Genomic DNA, 22285 nt, shown 5'->3' with positions numbered 1-22285 from the left:
AAAATATGACTTACCATTCCTCTAACAGGAAGACAGTCCTCATGGAACGCATGTTTACAGTGGAACACTATCACATCACTGGCATATCTCATATCTACAAAACATATCACACAGTAAAGACAGATAAAACATTTTATAGGTTAGAGTTTGTCGTGATCAATATTATTGTTACTGAACTAGTATAGAATTACCGAATGACACAAACTTGCAGTATGTTGGGCGCTGCTGGGGAGGGGGGGGGGTTATGACATGCTTACCCTTCCAGAGCACCTGATGTCACTTCTGGTTTTTGTGGTAGTTTATACCGCTAGTGCTTCAATGTTTTGTGTTATGTCTGGTTTTCATTAACTTCACTCTTTATATTTAATCTATTTTATTCAGTTTGCTACATTGTGTATGTACATCATCTTTGATTTCTGATTTCATATTCTGGTCTTGTAATTGGATTTTTATGTATATGAATTGTCCAATTGTTCACACTTTGGTATTTTTTTTTTCCAGATAACTTGATTGAATGACCATTACCTACCAGTACCTTATTTAGTTAGATGAGTAATTGACAAGGAGATTTAAACGTAATTTCTATACAATATAAATTCAAATACTTATGGAATAATAGAAAGTTACAACCTTCTTGTTGTTTGGCAAGTTAACTGTGTAAGTCAGTTCATCAGGTGATTGTCAGTAAATTTAAAAAAAACAAAAAAGAAAACTAAATTCTATCTCCTGGAGATAACTGTTTTACTTGCAACATGTATAACCTGAATATTTTCAAATCTTAGTATATTATTGGAAAAGTCTTTGAAGACTTCTTGATATGTGTACAATGGACAACAATGCTACCATTTTTTTAAACTTCAATAAGTTAAGCTTTTAATCTATTCAACATGAAGTTGAGGTGTGACGCAGACAAAAGTCACATACCGTATATTACCCATAATGCTGAAGCTACATACAAGATTTCATTACATTTTCATGAAGATTTTATTTTTAATATGATAAAAAAAACCAAGAGGTTGCATGCATTGTATTGGGTAATACCTCCTCCTGTACTCAGTAAACATAAAAATAATATTGTGATTGGATAAAAAGAAAGTAGTTTTGCAAGATACATGTCTTTATTCCCAGCCATATATACAAAATTTCATCCAGTAGAAGCCATAGGAAGTTATATGAAAGTGTGACCATACATTTGTACAGACTTACAGTTGGATACATAAACAGTGATTGTAGTATGGCCCCCATAGCTACTCCACAGAGTGTGGGAAAGTTACGGTTTGGAACACAGGTAATTACATACTTATTAATAGCAGTCAAGTTTAAACAATGAGTGTGTTCAGGACAGTGGCATAAGAAATGTGTGTGAATTTGAAATAATGTAACCTATTGGTACTAAACCTGAAGAAATATATTCATATGACGTACATTTTGCTGATATCCAATTACCATAAAGTTCAAATAAAGATGTTAAAAAGTAAACAGAAAGTGGGTGGATAATGGAGACTAAACTTACTATCATTTGCATGAAAAAAAGTTCCTACAATACTAGTTAATGAAAGTTACTATGCAGAAGAATATTCCTTAGGACAGCGCCACACATGCTGAAAAGTTTAAGCATATCAAATCATGCTGCTGTTTTTAAACACATGAGAATTCATCAGAGAAGACAGACTACTTGTAATAGTGAAGGACCCATTACTAGAAATAAATTGAATTCAACAGCAATCCTTAAGCACAAGGAACCTCCATCAGAGCATTTCTGAAATATTGTATTGTGTGTAGACAGACAGACAGGCAGATTGACAGGACGGACAGATGGACAGACAGTGAAATACTATGACATGTTTAACATATCAGAGTTTTTTCTTAATTTGTGTGAGGAAGAGAACAATTGCAAGTCGTCAAGAAAATTGATTTATAATTAAATCTTACCTAAAACTACAACTCTCTGCTGGCAAACATTGCACATTGCTGCACCTATAATGTAAAACAAGTTACATAAATTGAATTTTTTTTATGAATAAATAACCATTCTATGGGGAAAAAAATGAATATGGTTAAATGCAACATATAGTTTTCAATAGGTGTAAGCACAGATTTCAGTAAGCTCTGAAATGCCCCTACAATCACGTAATAAAGTATGACTGTTTTTATCAACAAAAATAATATCTTTACAGAAGATGGGGTACAACTATTGAGAATTTTACATACAGTCACTGCATGACCATCGTAGAAATTCAGGAATTTGCCTTAGATATGATGATAATAATATGATACTCACTACTGACAGCAATTCCTTTTCTTTGAGTCTTTATCAGTTTGTCCAATAAGTTAAAACTATCAGCTACCAGAATTTTTCTACATCCTTCTCTCAATGAGATCTGAAGTTAATAAAACAAAATAAAAAATTCTCGACTATAAAAAATGCTCATTTTAATTGATAGTTTGTGTGTGTTTATTTTGTCAACTTAACTGTAAACAAAAAGGGCAATTAATCTCATCTTTTTACTTTATATTGCTTAAAATGCCTAAAGAGCATGCATATTTTTGGGTACCCTTGAATTTTACAGTTGTGACTTAATGAAGAAATAATTCAATGACTAAATCTAATCAATTCTTGAACTACTGGCTGATCATGTAATACATGTATCTTTATTACTAAACTTGAAAAGAGCTTAAGGAGGCACACCTTGGGTAAGGGATACAACTCTTAAAAATCACTGGAAGTTTGTATTCAGCATTTTACATCAATCTCATGTAAGCATCTGAGTAACTTGGGTTGATTTTATTTTGCTTCAAATTAAAGCTTGAGAGGCTTTGGTGATATTGAATATGATACAAACCTATCACTGATTTCAAGACTTATGTCCCTTACCCTGGTCTCCCTCCTTAAGTACTTCTGTTGCCTCTCCGACACCCACATGATTAGATAGTCTCTTTGATCTAATCTATTGCCCTCCCTTTGACTCACCTATGACTTTCTACCCCCAACCCTTGCACTGATCTGTAGCTGGTGTTTCAATAGTATTTTGACTAGAACGTCACTAAAAACCTTCTATTCCTGCCCCCCCCCCCTTTTACACTTACAAACAAATGGTATTCTTAAGTGAATTTAAAAAGACCTTTTCTACTACCCTCCTCTATCATTTAATTGTAGATGTTAATCCTGAATCATGTAATCTTTTGACTGTATAATCTTAGAACTTCTATCCCCCCTTTTTTACTAACCTGTAGATGGTAATCCTGTAATATTTTGACAAGAGAATCTCTGAGACCTTCTATTTCCATCCCTTCCTTTATTTTATCTATCAGTATTATAGGATCTACATGGGTCCCAATGTTGTGTAGCAGCACCTTGATAAAAACTAAACAAAAAGACATGCATTAAAAGTCATTGCTTTTGTTCTAAATACAATTGATTGACTGATTATGGTTTACTATCCTATGGGAGATATTTCATGTATTTCAGGAAAAGAATGATTGACCAAATGAACAGACCCTGCTCTGTACTAAGAGAAGGTCTAAGATTACTTGGTGTTACTTAACCAGGGATCATATCCACATCTTCCTGTACTTGAGGTGAGTATACTACTGTACTTGAGGTGAGTATACTACTGTACTTGAGGTGAGTATACTACCATACTTGAGGTGAGTATACTACCGTACTTGAGGTGAGTATACTACTGTACTTGAGGTGAGTATACTACCATACTTGAGGTGAGTATACTACCGTACTTGAGGTGAGTATACTACCCTGAGACTTATGAGTTGGTAAAACTCATTTGAAATCCATACTAGCATTAACTGCCCTTCAAAAGAGATGACAGTGCTATATTTATTTACATTCTTCTTTACCGCAAAACAAATGGTTTTGATGGAGGAGTTGTTTTTAATTGAATTATTTTACATATAACTAGGTGAGAGGCCCTCTCCAAAAGAGACAAGAAAAGGTCTTAATTAAAAGCATTTTTCAGCATGACATGGGTTTTATGACTTATGATGTACTGTGGTTCTCAACCCCTTATGGAAAGAATTGGATTTGATTGTACATACGAGGATATAACTTTTTGTACCATAGTTTAAATTGGTCTGGAGCTGGCATGACAGTTAACTGTTAGTAATTAGTCCTTTGTTTATGCATTTGTGTAACATATAATCAGGGTCTTTATTTTTTAACAAGGGACTCAGACCTTTTTGAACTGATTTTATGATGTGTTTAACTGTGTAATAATTTTTGGATAGTCGTCAGATTTAAAAGGCTAGGATTGTGATCACACCAAAGTACTTTAACCTCACTGCATATTTCGGGCCTGACCAAGTCATGAATTTCTGGCCGGTATATGTATTGTTTGGTTTTCACTTCAGTTTACTTACATGTTGATGGAGTATATGGGGGCAACTATTTTGCAGTACGTGTGTATAATGTTGTTTTGGGGCCACTTGCAGCCTGTCATGTGGTGTGAGGGTTTTCTCGTCATTCATTGAAGACCCATGGGCAACATTGAGCTGACGTTTTTCATCCTGATGGAGTTGTTGTCTCTTTAACATATTCACTATACTAATTCTCTTTATATCTAAGAACCTGCAACCAATACTTTAGTCTTGTCTTCCATGACTTTCTCTGCAGGGGAGACAGAAACTACTCAAACATACACCTTTATACACACATTGCCAGGTAGCCAAATACATTCATAGAATGTTTGTATTCTGCCTGCATGTAAATACACATACAGTACATGTAACAAAATACACTTGAAAATTTTCTTTTACTAAGAAGGCACAAAATTACCATTTATTAGTATTGCTGTAAAATCTAGACACCCAAGATTCATTACACGCCACATATGATATATGATATTTACATACTGGACACAGCTAATGCTTTAAAAAAAAAAACGCTGAAAACATAGGCATGTGAGGGCCACAGATATTTCAGGAATTCACAAAAATAACACAATTTATGAAAAAAATTATTTCTCCTATCATGCAAAAACTGAAAAATGTGATACACCCCAAAAGAGGCTACATATTTTTATTTTTGTAATTAAGTTGTTTTGTGGGTCTATATTACAAAATGTGTAATTATTCATTCAAATCTGCCCGCTCTTAGGAGATAATTCACATTGAAAATCCAATAGATTCTGTTGTATTTGAGTGTCATTTATAGAGTTATCTCCCTTACTTTTGAATTCTACAGAGCATTCTATACAATTTTTATCTCCTATGAACACAGGTTATATGAAAAACCAAATGTTAATTTCTGTTTACTAAAGCATTTTAAACAAGATATCAAAAATTAAAATGCGTATGCTTTCCAACCATATATCACATTTTGCATGATTCTTAGCTGGAGTGCTACTTAAGAATTTTAACCAATAGCATAGATGGGGACATTTCACCAGAAAAAATCTCCTTACAGTGCATGTAATATTCAACCAATATAAGATTAGTATACAGCAGCTGTGAAGATGTGGTTATCCAACATTTCTACTTTATTTTACAATTATATTTTACTGTATTGTCAATAAAATAGGGACGCCTATGACAGAGACTGAATAGTTTTCTCAAGTCTAGACAATGAAGTATCAATTGAAATATTGAGATATGACAAATGTGTAAATATATTGTGATTCAAAATTGGAGGCTCTAAAAAGCCAGAATCAATCAACTGGCTTAATAAGCTATATTCTATTTTGTGTAAAAGCAGCCATGTTTCTTCATGGATGAAAAAATCTTATACGAATTTTGTCCGTGATATCCTCTTTCATAGAATTCTGTTCAGTAGTTTCTAAAAAGAAGATTTTTTTATTGTAATAACATCAAAAACAGCAACAAAAAAAAACATCCAAAAAAAAGCAATGATACGGATTAACAGATTTTCATGAAAATTCAAGCTAATGTAGATCTCATCATGCTGAACACATTTACTGTATTCAGAACTGACTTTTTCCTTACATTTTTCAAATGAATTTGGAGCTGGAGTAAATCGAATAATTGTACAAACCAAACCAGCTAAACAATTCAAAAGAGTTAGATATAGACTGGTCTCACTATACTATCAGAACCAGTCTGACCATTGTGGTATAGGCTGGTCACACTATACTATCAGAACCAGTCTGACCATTGTGGTATAGACTGGTCTCACTACTATACTATCAGAACCAGTCTGACCATTGTGGTATAGACTGGTCTCACTATACTATCAGAACCAGTCTGACCATTGTGGTATAGACTGGTCTCACTATACTATCAGAACCAGTCTGACCATTGTGGTATAGACTGGTCACACTATACTATCAGTACCAGTCTGATCATTGTGGTATAGACTGGTCTCACTATACTATCAGAACCCACCTGACCATTGTGGTATAGACTGGTCTCACTATACTATCAGAACCCACCTGACCATTGTGGTATAGACTGGTCACACTATACTATCAGAACCCACCTGACCATTGTGGTATAGACTTGTCACACTATACTATCAGTACCAGTCTGACCATTGTGGTATAGACTGGTCACACTATACTATCAGAACCAGTCTGACCATTGTGGTATAGATTGGTCTCACTATACTATCAGAACCCACCTGACCATTGTGGTATAGACTGGTCTCACTATACTATCAGTACCAGTCTGACCATTGTGGTATAGACTGGTCTTACTATATTATCAGAACTCACCTGACCAATGTGGTATAGACTGGTCACACTATACTATCAGAACCAGTCTGACCAATGTGGTATAGACTGGTCTCACTATATTATCAGAACTCACCTGACCAATGTGGTATAGACTGGTCACACTATACTATCAGAACCAGTCTGACCAATGTGGTATAGACTGGCCACACTATACTATCAGAACCAGTCTAACCATTGTGGTATAGACTGGTCTCACTATACTATCAGAACCAGTCTGACCATTGTGGTATAGACTGGTCTCACTATACTATCAGAACCAGTCTGACCATTGTGGTATAGACTGGTCACACTATACTATCAGTACCAGTCTGATCATTGTGGTATAGACTGGTCTCACTATACTATCAGAACCCACCTGACCATTGTGGTATAGACTGGTCTCACTATACTATCAGAACCCACCTGACCATTGTGGTATAGACTGGTCACACTATACTATCAGAACCCACCTGACCATTGTGGTATAGACTGGTCACACTATACTATCAGTACAAGTCTGACCATTGTGGTATAGACTGGTCACACTATACTATCAGAACCAGTCTGACCATTGTGGTATAGACTGGTCTCACTATACTATCAGAACCCACCTGACCATTGTGGTATAGACTGGTCTCACTATACTATCAGTACCAGTCTGACCATTGTGGTATAGACTGGTCTCACTATATTATCAGAACTCACCTGACCAATGTGGTATAGACTGGTCACACTATACTATCAGAACCAGTCTGACCAATGTGGTATAGACTGGTCTCACTATATTATCAGAACTCACCTGACCAATGTGGTATAGACTGGTCACACTATACTATCAGAACCAGTCTGACCAATGTGGTATAGACTGGTCTCACTATACTATCAGAACCAGTCTAACCATTGTGGTATAGACTGGTCTCACTATACTATCAGAACCAGTCTGACCATTGTAGTATAGACTGGTCTCACTATACTATCAGAACCAGTCTGACCAATGTGGTATAGACTGGTCTCACTATATTATCAGAACCAACCTGACCAATGTGGTATAGACTGGTCACACTATACTATCAGAACCAGTCTGACCATTGTGGTATAGACTGGTCACACTATACTATCAGAACCAACTTGACCATTGTGGTATAGACTGGTCACACTATACTATCAGAACCAGTCTGATCATTGTGGTACAGAATATTATGAAACAACATCAGACATTCTTTTGCCTTTTCCAAAGTTGTATAATTAAATTTTATGAAATATGTGCTTTCGGTCCCTTTTTGACCCCTAATTCTAAAATGGTTTGGGCCATGACCTCCAAAATCAATACCAACCCTATTTGTGGTTTGGAACCTTGTTATAAAATTTTAAAAACTAATATTTAAAAACAAAGTGTCCAGGGACAACACACAGACGATGTCGATGACAACAGTGCCTTACCATTATACGACAGGAAAAAAATTTGTGGCTTATAAATATAAGAAAATTTTTCCTAATTGCATTAATATTTCTCAAAATGTATTTAAATGGGTAAAATAACAATACATCATCAGTGAAATACCTCAGTTTTCTTACCAACTTTGTTTTTACATCAATGTTTCATTTTTTCTTTGTTTATACACTAAGACTGGAATCTAAATAGACATGAGAATAAACCAGTATCCCACTTAAACATTGGAAACACTTGGTAAAAGGCTATACTCACCTGGTTTATCTAGACTACTCTGTATTAGGTCCTCCCATAATTCAGGCTCGTTGTGATCTTTGCAGAAATCTATAGCTTTATTTACATCTTGAAGTTTCTCTGTAATCAGCTTCAGAGCTTGTTTCACGTTACCCATTCTCCCTGTAAATTTAGTTATTTAAGGATCTAACATTGTTTGTTCAAGATTTAAAAAATAGGGCATTAATGGAGCACAAAGTTGTGGTAAAAAGTGATAGCAAAATTTTCAAAATTGTTTAACTCAAAAACCACATTTTGGATTTTGCTGGGAAAAAATCAGTATTTTTTTATGCTTAATAACTATGCAAAGTCTCAAAATATTCATGGATAAGTTCTCCAGGAATCCTCCTGAAACTGTTGGGGGACAAAACTTTCTGGAGGGTATCACATAATACCTCACTATCTTGTGTGGCAGAGCAAAAATTGGCCCATTTCCACACAAAATAAATGATAGTCCACAGGTTTTTCAGTTAGATTTGAGAGCGAATGGTCTGATATTTTACAGATTAATACAGCCCGATGCAGGTCCGGGTGTCAAAAGAATAGGCCTGCAGCAGCGCTAAGCTTGTCGTAAAAGGTGACTAAATAGTGCTCAGAAACCTAGCCGACATTATTAACCTTGTTTCCCATCCCATTTTTCATTTCATCATCATTTCATGTTCATTTTATCATCCATTTCATGTTCATTGTCTGAATATAGCTGAAATATTGCTGCTAGGACATTAAACCCCAACAATCAATCAATCAATCATTTTATCATCCACTTCATGTTCATCGCCTGAATATAGCTGAAATATTGCTGCTCGGGCATTAAACCCCAACAATCAATCAATCAGATTAATAAATTCTGGAAAAAAAAGTGTTTAATCCTCAAAATACCAATCTAAATAATCTGTAAATGTATTTATCATTTTTTTTTTATCTTACATGCATGCAGGCATGGTTGTTTATTTCAATGTATATTTTAATATGTGCTACAATCATCCAAATCTATTTTTAAAATGTCAAAAAGTAATAGATTAAAGCAAAAAAAGACACCAATTCCCCTTCAAGTTAAAATGATGTTACATTATAGAAAAAAAGACACCAATTCCCCTTCAAGTTAAAATGATGTTACATTATAGAAAAAAAGACACCAATTCCCCTTCAAGATAAAATGATGTTACATTATAGAAAAAAAGACACCAATTCCCCTTCAAGATAAAATGATGTTACATTATAGAAAAAAAGACACCAATTCCCCTTCAAGATAAAATGATGTTACATTATAGAAAAAAAGACACCAATTCCCCTTCAAGTTAAAATGATGTTACATTATAGAAAAAAAGACACCAATTCCCCTTCAAGATAAAATGATGTTACATTATAGAAAAAAAGACACCAATTCCCCTTCAAGATAAAATGATGTTACATTATAGAAAAAAAGACACCAATTCCCCTTCAAGATAAAATGATGTTACATTATAGAAAAAAAGACACCAATTCCCCTTCAAGATAAAATGATGTTACATTATAGAAAAAAAGACACCAATTCCCCTTCAAGTTAAAATGATATTACATTATAGAAAAATCCAATATATTAAAATTACAACTTTGCATGTATTTTTTTCTATTTAAAAACACACCTAGGAGAAATACTTGTTCTGGAATGAGATTTCTCATTTCACATTCATCTAGCGCCATCTGCAGTGGATAATAAATACTGCTCTTCAGAAAGGGAAGTAACTTCTTTGAATCAAACTCAGCATACAGTTTAACCATCTTTCCATGATACTGTTCTCCCATATGGGGATCTTTCTGGAAGATTTTATCTAAATACTGAAAAAAATAATGAAAAATAATAAATAACTATAAAAAAAATTTGTTACATAATGTGTTTATTTAAGTACCAATATATATAATAATCTATATAAAAACCAGAAAATGCCAATTGTAGAGGTGATTAAAGATACAGAAAAAACCCACCAAACAAACAATGCTCTTTTATCTTCATAGCCCATATTTTTACATAAACCTTTCTACATACAAACCAGTTTTTGGGATAAAACCAAAATTCATCTCTCTCTTAAAACAACAAATCAAATATGCTAACTCTTGCAAAGTTTAAATTAAGGTGCAATCTATATAATTTTTATCTAAAAAGTGAAGCAACCAAAAAACATCAGTACAACTTAAAGTGAGTTTTTGGGGGATAAGAATATGTGATATGTATTAGTGTTAACACTACATTGCCATATGATAACGCCATGTCTCAAATATATGGTAAATAATGGAACTTTATTTCCGTGTGTCTAAAAAAGAAGGAAGCTTTAGTCACACAATCACAGAAATAATCAGGTTTCTGAACCGAAAAAAAAACACATCTTAAAAAGGAGATGTGTCATTACAAAGAGGATACCAGAAATATTTTGTCATATTGGTAAACATAGTGCCATGTTTTTTCTTACTATTGAGAAAAAACTTTTTCTGTCTTGACCATAATGAATTGTGCCTTACATAATGTGTTTTATTTTGTACATAATCACACAACCAGCACTTTCTAAATCTTCCTAAATCTGGAAAGATAATGAAACTAGGATATGATTGGTTAGAAAGTTAAAGAGCTAATCATGCAATGACAAATGATAATTAAAATACTGTGAAAGTACTATTTTTCATGGTTTTCGTGGCCGGGTGAACCAGACCATGAAATTTGGTTTCCAACAACAAGAAGATTCCCATTGATGTGTATACTGAAAACCTCAAAACCACAAATTCAAGAATCCACAAACTTGCGTTTCTTCTCTATTCCACAGAAATTAGTATCTAGGAATTAAAGTCTTTTCCCAACCTATACCCAGATAAAATATGTCATGTGTAACTTAGCTGGTATTACAAACTCACAACAAACAGATACTTTGGTTTTTTCTCCAACTGGCTAACTACTTTTTCCATCTGTAAAAACAGGAAAGAAATTTCATAATATTTAGGATTAATCTTGATGCTTATCTGCATAATATAACAAAAAAATTTCAAGCTTAACTTCATATTTTCAAAAACCTGTAGGGTAGTACAATACTATAAATAAGAATTTGATAAAACAAGGTGTCAAAATGACTTCTGATTGTTCATTATCCTCATAACTGTTAAGCATTAAGACAGGTTGACAAAATGTCATACCATACCCAAACTGTTGCAACATGTAATTCCACAGTAAGGAAGTCCAACCCAATGCATAATTCTTATGTGGAGTAATACTTAAATAGCAGTCTTTGTAAGAATCACACAAATTCTGTAATATGTGATCCACCGGAAAAAAGCCTACACATTTGTAATTTTGTTATAAAGTTGTTTTGTGGGTCTACATGATAAAATGTATTATGATTCATTCCAGTCTGTCTGCTCTTAGGAGATAATTCACATTGAAAATTCAATAGTTTCTACTGTGTTTCAATGTCATTTACTGAATGATCACCCTTAATTCTGAATTCTATAGTACATTCTTTATAATTTATATCTCCTATAAACAGAGTGTATATGAAAAGCCAAATGTTAATTTCTGTTTACTTTCACATTTTAAACAAAATATCAAAAATAAAAAAAAAATGTAGGCTTTCCAACCATGAATCACATTTTGCATGATTCTTAGCTTGAGTATTACTTAATATTCTTTTGCATAAACTCACAGGGATTTTCTCCATATTGTCCATCAGCATTGAAACAGCCTGTATTTGGTCAAATTCCATTAACTGGACTATCTTATCACTGATAGAGCTAAATAAATTGTGTTTCTTTATCAACTGGAACACATCTGGATGTTTTAGTCTAAAACAGAGAAAAAAACTTTATGGAAATTCAAGATTGTAGTAAGTCACAAAAATGCTGACTGCTGAGGGAAAGCAATAAAATAGCATATATTCTTAACAAGCATTCTGAAAGTATTGCATGACAATAAAAAGTCCCCTACACAAAGAAAAATCTGTCAATTATAGTAATCATAATGAATAATTTGTTAATGAGAACGTGTATAAAACTGAGTTTCGGCATTAATCTTGAAGTTCAAGGGCCATCACTAAACAAAAAATTAACAAACCAGAATAAAATTCAACTTACTTTGTAAGTTGTCATGGCATAAGAATTATACAAAATATCAAATAAATATCTGCAAGCATGATGAAAAACGTGCAAAAAACTGAATTCTTACATTAATTTTCAAAGCCCAAGGGCCATCACTCAACAAACTAGAGGCGCTATAGAGCCTGAATCGCTCACCTGGTTTGATAAGTAATATTTTATTTCTGTAAAAGTAGCCATGTTTTTTCTTGGACAAAAATTCCTATGCTCAACCTAAGAAATAATCATATCAATTTTCATTGAATTCTGTCCAGTAGTTTCTGGGGAGAAATTTTTCGAAAGTAATAACATTAAAAATAGCAAAAAAACATAACAAAAGGCTCCCAGGAGCCTGAATCACTCACCTGGTAAAATTTTTGCCTTTCAAGGGCAATAACTCTAACAAGAAGTTGTCCAACAATTTTAACTCCATGAAGACTTTGGTAGGACTTATAATGAGGATCATTTCATCAATTGGAAGTTTCATTCAATCTATTATAGTTCTCAAGATTTTACTGAAAACTGCAAAAAAACGTAATTTTTTGCCTTTCAAGGGCAATAACTCTTATACGGAGTTGTCTGACAACTTTGATCCCTGGAAACTTTCGTAAGCCTTAAAATAAGAATCATTTCAGCAATTGAAAGTTTCATTCTATCTATCATAGTTTTCAAAGTATAAGCTGAAAACTGTAAAAAAAAAAATTACTTTTCACCTCTCAAGGGCAATAACCCTTACATGGAGTCGTCTGACAACTTTGACCCCATGAAGACTTTTGTAGACCTTATAATAAGGATATTCAGCAATTGAAAAATATTGGCCAAACCTAACAGTTTTGGAGATATATGCAAAAAACTACTGTACGACATCTTTGTTCTTTTTTTAGTAAAGGCGTCCATGTTTTTTAACAAATCAAAAATCCAAACTGTCATTTTGTTAAAGATACCGTAAAAAACAAAAATACCAACTTTCATTGAATTCTGTACAGTAGTTTCTGAGGAGAAGATTTTCGAGAATAATAACATCAAAAACAGCAAAATATGTCTAAAAAGGGCAATAACTCCAACATGGGTCAACAGATTTTCACCAATATTTTACCACAGATAGATCTCATCATGCTGAATACTTTCACCCCGTCAAAATTTGGCTAAACCTAAAGGTTTTGGAGATATATGCAAAAAACTACTGTGCGACATCTACGTTCTATTTTTTGTACAGGTGGCCATGTTTTTTAACCAATCAAAAATCCAAATGGTCATTTTGTTAAAAAAACAAAAATATCAACTTTCATTGAATTCTGTATATCATTTTCTGAGGAGAAGATTTTTGAAAGTAATAACATCAAAAACAGCAAAATATGTCCAAAAAGGACAATAACTCCAATATGGGTCAACAGATTTTCACCAAAATTTGACCACAGATAGATCTCATCATGCTGAAAACTTTCACCCCGTCAAAATTTGGCTAAACCTAAAAGTTTTGGAGATATATGCAAAAAACTACTGTGCGACATCTACGTTCTATTTTTTGTACAGGTGGCCATGTTTTTTAACCAATCAAAAATCCAAATGGTCATTTTGTTAAAAAAACAAAAATATCAACTTTCATTGAATTCTGTATATCATTTTCTGAGGAGAAGATTTTTGAAAGTAATAACATCAAAAACAGCAAAATATGTCCAAAAAGGACAATAACTCCAATATGGGTCAACAGATTTTCACCAAAATTTGACCACAGATAGATCTCATCAAGCTGAATACTTTTATCCCATGTCAGAATTGGCTAAACCTAACGGTTTTGGAGATATATGCAAAAACCTGCTGTCTGACCCCTTTGTTCTATTTTTAGCAACGGTGGCCATGTTTTTCGACCAATCAAAAATCAAAAGAGTCATTTTGTGCAGGATACTCTAAGGAACATTCATTATAAGTTTCATGCAAATCTATGCAGTAGTTTCAGAGAAGAAGATGTTTGAAAAATTGTTAACGATGACGACAGACGACAACAATAATAAACATCTGCAAGCATGACAAAAAATGTGCAGACATTCATTTTCAAAGCCAGAGAGCTTTAACTTGGCATAAAAATAACAAACAGCAACAACATTCAAACTTGATCTGTAACTTTTCATTGTTAAGCAATCTGTGGAATGGCATGTATTCCCAAACAAGTTGTTCATTTCAGAAACCTGAGTTTTAAGCTTCTTATGACCATTTCTAATGATCTAGATAACCAGTGCTAGTATATTTGTATCAGTAGGTGATAATGTAAGAAAAAGTAATACCCTTTTTTAGAACACCAAGGTTCTTCTGGTCAACTAAAATCTTTCAGTATACAAAGATTGACAGGTAAAATCTTAGTATATGTTCCACCAAAATCAAAGGACTATAAACTAATTTACTTACCTCAGAAAAATACTTAAGGCTTTGTCAAACTGTCTCTCAAATGAGTATCTACAAATTTAAATATCATCAAATAAGAAAATGTTTGATTGGCACAGCTGATCACATCTGCTTGATATTTTTGTAAGAAAACAATAAAATATCATACATGTGCAGTGTATATTCCAAACAAGTGTTATATTTTTTACCTGATATTTATATGAAATGAATAATGTTAATATTTACATGTACATAAACGGGTGGAGCCACAAAATGGAAAAATCTACCCATTGAAACATCTGATTTTATCATACCTAATATTTAAGTCATTCTTCACATAAAATAAGTAGTTTCAAAAATCAAAATGAAAAATGTAATTATCGGACAGGCATGTGCAAAATAAACCTCGTATATTTCATAAAAATTTTCATTCAATTATTTTTACTGCATTTTTCTAGCCTCCAACAAATAATTCAATAAGGCCACAAGCCTTGACAGGCATCATATTTGAACCATGGAAAAATAATCCGAACATAAACATGCTGATAAAGTGTCTTTATCACAAATGCATTATTATTTTAAGACAGAAATTCTGAATTTCAAAAAGTAAATTATCTCCCTTGAAATATTTTACACAAATTTATTTACAAAAATAAGACAAACTTACAAATCCCCAAGGGCTCGTATGAGGTATGTGTTACTTCTGTCCCGATCAAGTCTGTCTAAACATGCATTGATTACTGTCTGTACCTTGTAAAGATGTGGTGGCCATTCTCTTACCATCTGTAAAAATCTCTGGAGGGAAAAAATTGGTGAATTAAATCAAGTGGAGTTTCAGACTTCTGACAGACGATAGGAGATATCTAATAATTCATGAGTTAAAATGTTATATTCTGTTTCTTAATTTTGAAATTTACAAAAAATAAGAATTAAAGAATTTGTATAGCTTGAAATGCTTCAACAAAAATATGAAGATAACATCTGAATTTGTAAATGGACAACTTTTGTTATACCACTATATGGACCAAAAATAAGCCAAGGTCTGGGTTTTATAAAAGAAAATCTCAAGTTGAGAATTTCCTCAAATCTTCAATTTCAAATGATCTGATTGGTCAAAATTGAAGTTGAGGAAAGATTTAAGGAAATCTCAGTTTAAGATTTTTTATGAAACAGGGCACAGAACTCTGAAATATATTGTAAAATAAATACCTCTCCATCTGATAAGAGAAACTCATTCAGCACCATTTCATATATTGCTGGGTCTAAGACAGGATTCTCCCTGGGTATATATGGAGCTATAGCCTGCAAATAATTTATAACTGCACATTACATCATTTCAAAAAAACTAAAAAGTTAATTGTGAATTATAATACTACAATAGTTTCACTTAAGTTATAATATTAAGTAGTAGTCTTTGTAAGAATCATGCAAATTCTGTAAAATGTGATACACCTAAAAAAAATCTACATATTTTTATTTTTTTATATGTAGTTGATTCATGGGTCTATATTATGAAATGTGTAATTATTTATTCGAATCTGTCTGCTCTTAGGAGATAATCAATATTGAAAATCTAATAGATTCTATTGTATTTGAGCGTCATTTACAGAGTTATCTCCCTTAATTTTTAAATCTACAGTGCATTCTATGTAATTTTTATCTCCTAAGAGCATGGGTTATATGAAAAACCAAATATTAATTTCTGTTTACTATGGCATTTCAAACAAAATATCAAAAATAAAAATATGTAGGCTTTTTACCCATGAATCACATTTTGCATGATTCTTAGCTGGAGTACTATTTAATAGTGTGTTTTGTTTCTTAGTGCTTATGTACTCTAACTGTTGGAACTGTTTTGGTTTTTTTTTGGTTTTTTTTTTTTTTTTTGTGCTTTGCTTGGTCGAACAGTTCATTGGTGTAAATTTTGCAGCCAGAGGTCATGACGTCATAAACAACTTATACTAGAATATATTTGAGCGGGATTATTTTCATGATATTTCATTACGACAAATGTAGCAAAAATTACCCATTGTACCATACAATAACACAAAAACAATACCTTATCATATGTATATACAATAATACAAATGTATAGTAAGAACATATGGCTTACCATACCTCCTCCTCCATTATTGCTGTAGTTATAGTATAAATACCTTGAGTTGTTTGATTTTAGCAAACTTATACACTTCTTCCTCCCAGCTATCTTTACTCTTACTGAGAATCTTCACACAAATCTGAGCTGCCTTCTCATAGTCCTTTTTACTCAGTAAGAAGTCTAGATAATCTTTCCCTAATGACTATAAATACCATAAATGTATGTTAGAAATTTTTTTCTTTTTAATGTTACTTATAAAAATTATTATCTTATAATACCTTAGAAAGAGTAATCAAGGGAACCAAGATTCTAGTGGAAATCAAAAGAATGTAATCAAGGGACAAAGACCAGACATGAAAGAGTAATCAAGGGAACCAATGTTATAGAGGAGATAAAAAAAATGTAATCCAGGGACTAAGACCAGACATGGAAAACAGACAAACACAACAAAGAACATAAAGCAACTAAAATAATACATACAAAGTAACAAAAGTAAATGAGCAACTCAGACTCCACTAAAAACTGGGAGCATGAACTAGGTGCACTGGTAGGGTTAGCATTCTCTGCTTTTTGAGAAACATCAACTCAGTTGCTCATAAAAGGTCAAGTACAGGGTAGACAAAAGAGGACAGGAAATACTATGACACTTTGAATGAATAAGTTTTCATGGTGCAGATGGATACACTGTAATGATCCACTAGTTCATGAAAAGAATGCACCTTGCTTTCTGACTTAAAATCTATAGCAAATTAGGGATTCAAATTAGTGCTGTCAAAAATACAGGACCCTCAATGTCTAATGCAGGACCATATATATTTTCTTTACTTAGGTACTGGACCAAGGGTCCGGAAACAGTAAAAAATGCTGAATATTGACCAACAAATTTTGCAAATGACCAAGGACCATTTTCCAAAATCGAACATCAAAAATTGGATCTGCCATGATTTATATTTACTCTTACTGAGAACCTTTCAGTTTCTTCAGAAGGACTTTTCATGTAGGATGCAAAAAAGTCATGGACCTTTCACTCTTGAAAAATACATGTAAATCTGAACCCCTAAGCAAAGAAATATGCTGAAACCTTTTTTTTACATTTTTTAAGCTTCTTTTCTTTATGTCAAATTAACCATTTAAAGGAATAAGTGACAGTAGATGAAGAGTAATTGTAGTAATATTCAAAATGAACAACAAAGTCAGGAAAAATAACAATATAACAAGACGCATTTACACAATGGATACATCATATTACATGTACAATGCAAAATCATGTTTTCTTCTTTTCAGGTTTCAACATGGGTGTGAATGTGAAAGTCATTTGTAAAGTCTTCTATGCAAGCTTTGTTCACCAAATAACATACAAAGTTTTCCTGTATTATTTTAATACATTCAAGGATATCACTTTTGCAGGGTTTTTTTTTCAAATTAATTTCAAAGCTACTATTTTTCACACTTATTTGACTATCTTGAAAATATTGAAAATTAGCATAGAGCAAAAATTTATATATTTACAGAATAAATTGTGTGAATAAATTAACGGTTTAAAGTAATTCCTACCTGCAAGTTGTGTTTCTGTAAAATTTTCTCCTTTTCTTGTACTTTGGCCAATGCTGCCTATAATGAAACACAGAGTTTATTCATTGAATACATGTAATAATTAATCTGAAATAAAGGAATAACTTAGTTATTTGACACTTGTACTAAACTTTTTGAAGTGTGTAGCAATTTCTCTAAAAATTACTAAAATGATGATAATTCTAGAACATTCACAAAGGTGTGAAAGGTGTACAGACTTACAGACAGTAAGATGGGTAAATATTGAGTAAACAAAAAATATTGGCACAGAACCCAGTTGTGTGAAACTTAATCAGCTAAATAAATATTTATCTGTTGGATAACATGTATTGATAGAAATAGACTTCTCCACTGGATAACTTGTATAGATAGAACTAAACTTACGAAATGGATAATTTATATAGACAGAACCAGAACTATATACTGGATAAATTGTACATGTTGTATTGATAGAACTAGAATTATACACTGGATAACTTGTATAGATAGAAATAGACTTTACCAATTGATAACTTGTACAGATAGAACTAGACTTATCCAGTGGATAGCTTGTATAGATTTAACTAGACTTATCCAGTGGATAGCTTGTATAGATTTAACTAGACTTATCCAGTGGATAACTTGTATAAATAGAAAGAGACTTACCTAGTGGATAACTTATATAGATAGAACTAGACTTTACCAACTGATAACTTGTACAGATAGAACTAGACTTATCCAGTGAAAAACTTGTACAGATAGAACTAGAATTATCTGGTAGATAAATTTTGTCCAGCAGATACATTTTTCAAATAACAATACATCAGTGAAGCATTGTACCTCATATTGTTCATGATCAATTAACCATGTCACATGATCATCCTCATCTCTCAATTTTGACACAATTATATCCTTTGGACTGACGATATAGAATAAATTTTCTTCTGGTAGGCATTCTGAAAATTTAAAAATAAGAATAATAGGTTTATTGACTGCAATCTAATTAAAATTGAACCTATCAATTGTTCTATTATTAAGTCATTGCATATTGGATCTAATAACACTCCATTCTACTTTCCTCAGGTTTTTCCCTTTGAACACTGCTTTCAAAATCATAAAAGATGAAATCTGATTGGCCGATCAGAAAGTTCACCAGAACAGATAGTAGAATGAAGTGTTGTTAGATCATACATTTGACACGAACAAAAACAAAAGGTCAAAACACTTCGGAAACAAAACTTTAACAAAAGCAATATGAAGAAGTACTCTTGAATTTCCTTAATGCATATCTAAAAAGCCATCCAACAACAAATGCTACTAAATGCAGAATGTATCTTTGTAATTTGTTGGTGCATACATCCAATGAGCATAAATACTCATAATGTAAATAAGTATATACTGCAGTTTTATTTAATTTTGCTATGTGGCCAAAAAAGAATTAAAAACAAAGCATCAGTGAAAGTCATTTTTTTCCAAAACCACATAAATGCCTATATGTTCCTAAAAAAATGAGCATGTTTACTTTATTTTGTGTACTTAAGATTTGAATACAGGTGCTTTCAAGCTCAACACTCAATTTTGTATTGCCAGGGTTTAACAGGCATTACTAAAGGTCATCTCCTTTTAATTGTCTAATCACATCAGGCTTCAGAAGTCTGAAAATGCAGGATAGATAATTACATACATCTATCTGAAATCAGTGTCTAATTTATGCTTCCTGCTTAGAACACAAAAGTTTTTCCGGAACAACTGAAAATTTTCCAGATCAAAATTAAGTGTATAAGACTGGCATTACTAAATATGAGACTCATTTTTTCAAACAGTTGAAAATTAATGAGAAGACAACCGCTTACAATAATGACTTCCGACTTTGATGAAAAACAAATTAGTGTGGATTTGATTTTTAAAACGTAACTGTTTAAGACTGGCACTAATAAATACTCATTTGTTTTTATCAAACATCTCAATAGTCATTAGAAGATGATCAATGATAAATGACTTCAGGCCTTGATGTATGGATTTAATTTTAGTCAGATAACAGTGTTTACCTAGATGGTAATCATTGCATTTATACTCCTCATATCCCCTGAGAGAAAGAGCATCACTGGTCACAACATCATAGTCCTCCATCTTAGGTGTAACTATCTGTAACTGTGGACGTCTACTAGAACTCTCCTGCACTGGAGGTAATTTATCAGATGAGTAGACAACACCATGTCGCTTGTCCTAAATAGAAATAAAAAAATATTCATCCAAATTAATTAGAAAACTTATTCATTCCAATTGCTCAGCAGGTTCAGTATATACTTCCGCAAGAAAAATGCAAGAATTTCAACACAAAAACTCAGTTGAGTGCTGTAAGAATTGTTACGAGTCTCGCATTTCCCCACAAGAAGTTCTTATTGAGTCTGCTCAGAAATTAGCAGAAAATAATTACTTGTTTTTTCCTTCGCTGAAGGAAAAAGAAGTGCATTTTGTCTGCTTTTATACTATATCAGGGTAACAGGATCATTGAGATCCCCAACCATAAGGATCATTGAGATCCCCAACCATCAGTATATTGAGATCCCCAACCATAAGGATCATTGAGATCCCCAACCATCAGTATATTGAAATCCCCAACCATAAGGATCATTGAGATCCCCAACCATCAGTATAATGAGATCCCCAACCATAAAGATCATTGAGATCCCCAACCATCAGTATATTGAGATCCCAAACCATATGGATCATTGAGATCCCCAACCATCAGTATAATGTCAAAAGAAAACACATCTTAGGCCCAATTACAAAAAATGAAATTAGTGAAACAACTTTAGAAAAGAAAAAGTTATTTCAAATATTAAAAAAAAATTATTTCATTAAGAATTTCAGTTATAACTATAAAACAAGTCTCGTTGAGGTGAAATAAAAACTACATGTTCACTTTTTTCTGAAAATCTGTTTCACATTTTATGAACTTCCTGTAATTGTAGCTTGGTACAATTTTCACTTGCCCCATATTTGCTACGGAATCTAGGTATATTGATTCTTCCCGCCTAAAAGCTACAAACACACATCTGCATAACTCATAACTTACTTATATACAATCTTACATACATGTACGTAGACAATAACAGTGCACTGACTTAACCTAAAACTTGTATATATATGAGGCTAAGAACCACAGAAAAATGCAAGGCACTGCCGAGCATTTTGACTAGTTCAAGCCAAATTCGTAAATCAAAGTTTTTATCAAGTCAATGCGATGTTATTGCTTTAACCTGCACCAATTTTTCACAAAAAAATGATATGCTACGTACGGAAAACAACATTTTTTATTCAAAGTGGACAAAATCCTGGCAACTTGTAACATTCATGACGTCACAACAGAAAAGTAATACTTTGTCAGGTACCATATACCACTTGTAAATATACAGTCAATGCATTTTGCCTGCTTAAACAGAACAGTAGCAGTATATATGTATTCAGCTCCTCATGACGCATGTGGAATCTTGACAGCATCTAACTATTTCTGTTAAGACAAACAAACCTTATACAATTCCTGTACTTCTATTGGTTTATCATATGTCAGTAATACCACGTCATTACCCAGGGGTGCTATACCGCACACAAAACAGTCCATCCTAAACTGGTAAACTGCAAAAAAAGGATGTTACTGTTTCAAAAAGACATATAACAAAGTTAATTATTACACACAAAACAACTATGAATAAGAATGACTTTTAAACTTTGTTGTTCCATAGGTGGTCATTGACA

General features: G+C 32.7%; 1 protein-coding gene across 3 annotated transcripts in view; it reads right to left on the bottom strand.

Annotated features, from left to right (window-relative positions):
• Positions 1–22285, bottom strand: part of LOC148603153 (vacuolar protein sorting-associated protein 41 homolog) — a 41423-nt gene that overhangs the window by 6459 nt on the left and 12679 nt on the right. For all 3 annotated transcript variants that reach the window (XM_088553598.1, XM_088553599.1, XM_088553600.1), the window contains exons 11-26: positions 22059–22165; positions 20575–20752; positions 19367–19482; positions 18530–18586; positions 17034–17177; positions 16087–16179; positions 15545–15672; positions 14902–14949; positions 12072–12210; positions 11290–11340; positions 10032–10224; positions 8389–8529; positions 3229–3365; positions 2282–2381; positions 1933–1977; positions 15–94 (exon numbers count right to left, since the gene is read on the bottom strand). In XM_088553598.1, the coding sequence (XP_088409724.1) occupies positions 15–94; positions 1933–1977; positions 2282–2381; positions 3229–3365; positions 8389–8529; positions 10032–10224; positions 11290–11340; positions 12072–12210; positions 14902–14949; positions 15545–15672; positions 16087–16179; positions 17034–17177; positions 18530–18586; positions 19367–19482; positions 20575–20752; positions 22059–22165 (1757 nt within the window). The remainder of the gene's footprint in view (positions 1–14; positions 95–1932; positions 1978–2281; positions 2382–3228; positions 3366–8388; positions 8530–10031; positions 10225–11289; positions 11341–12071; positions 12211–14901; positions 14950–15544; positions 15673–16086; positions 16180–17033; positions 17178–18529; positions 18587–19366; positions 19483–20574; positions 20753–22058; positions 22166–22285) is intronic.

Source organism: Perna viridis, chromosome 11 (genome assembly GCF_037379345.1).
Source record: "Perna viridis isolate PV_CMFRI_1.1 ecotype Kerala chromosome 11, ASM3737934v1, whole genome shotgun sequence".
Classification (NCBI taxonomy): domain Eukaryota; kingdom Metazoa; phylum Mollusca; class Bivalvia; order Mytilida; family Mytilidae; genus Perna; species Perna viridis.
The sequence above is the reverse complement of the archived record's forward strand: the minus strand, read 5'-3'. Positions and strand labels throughout refer to the sequence as shown.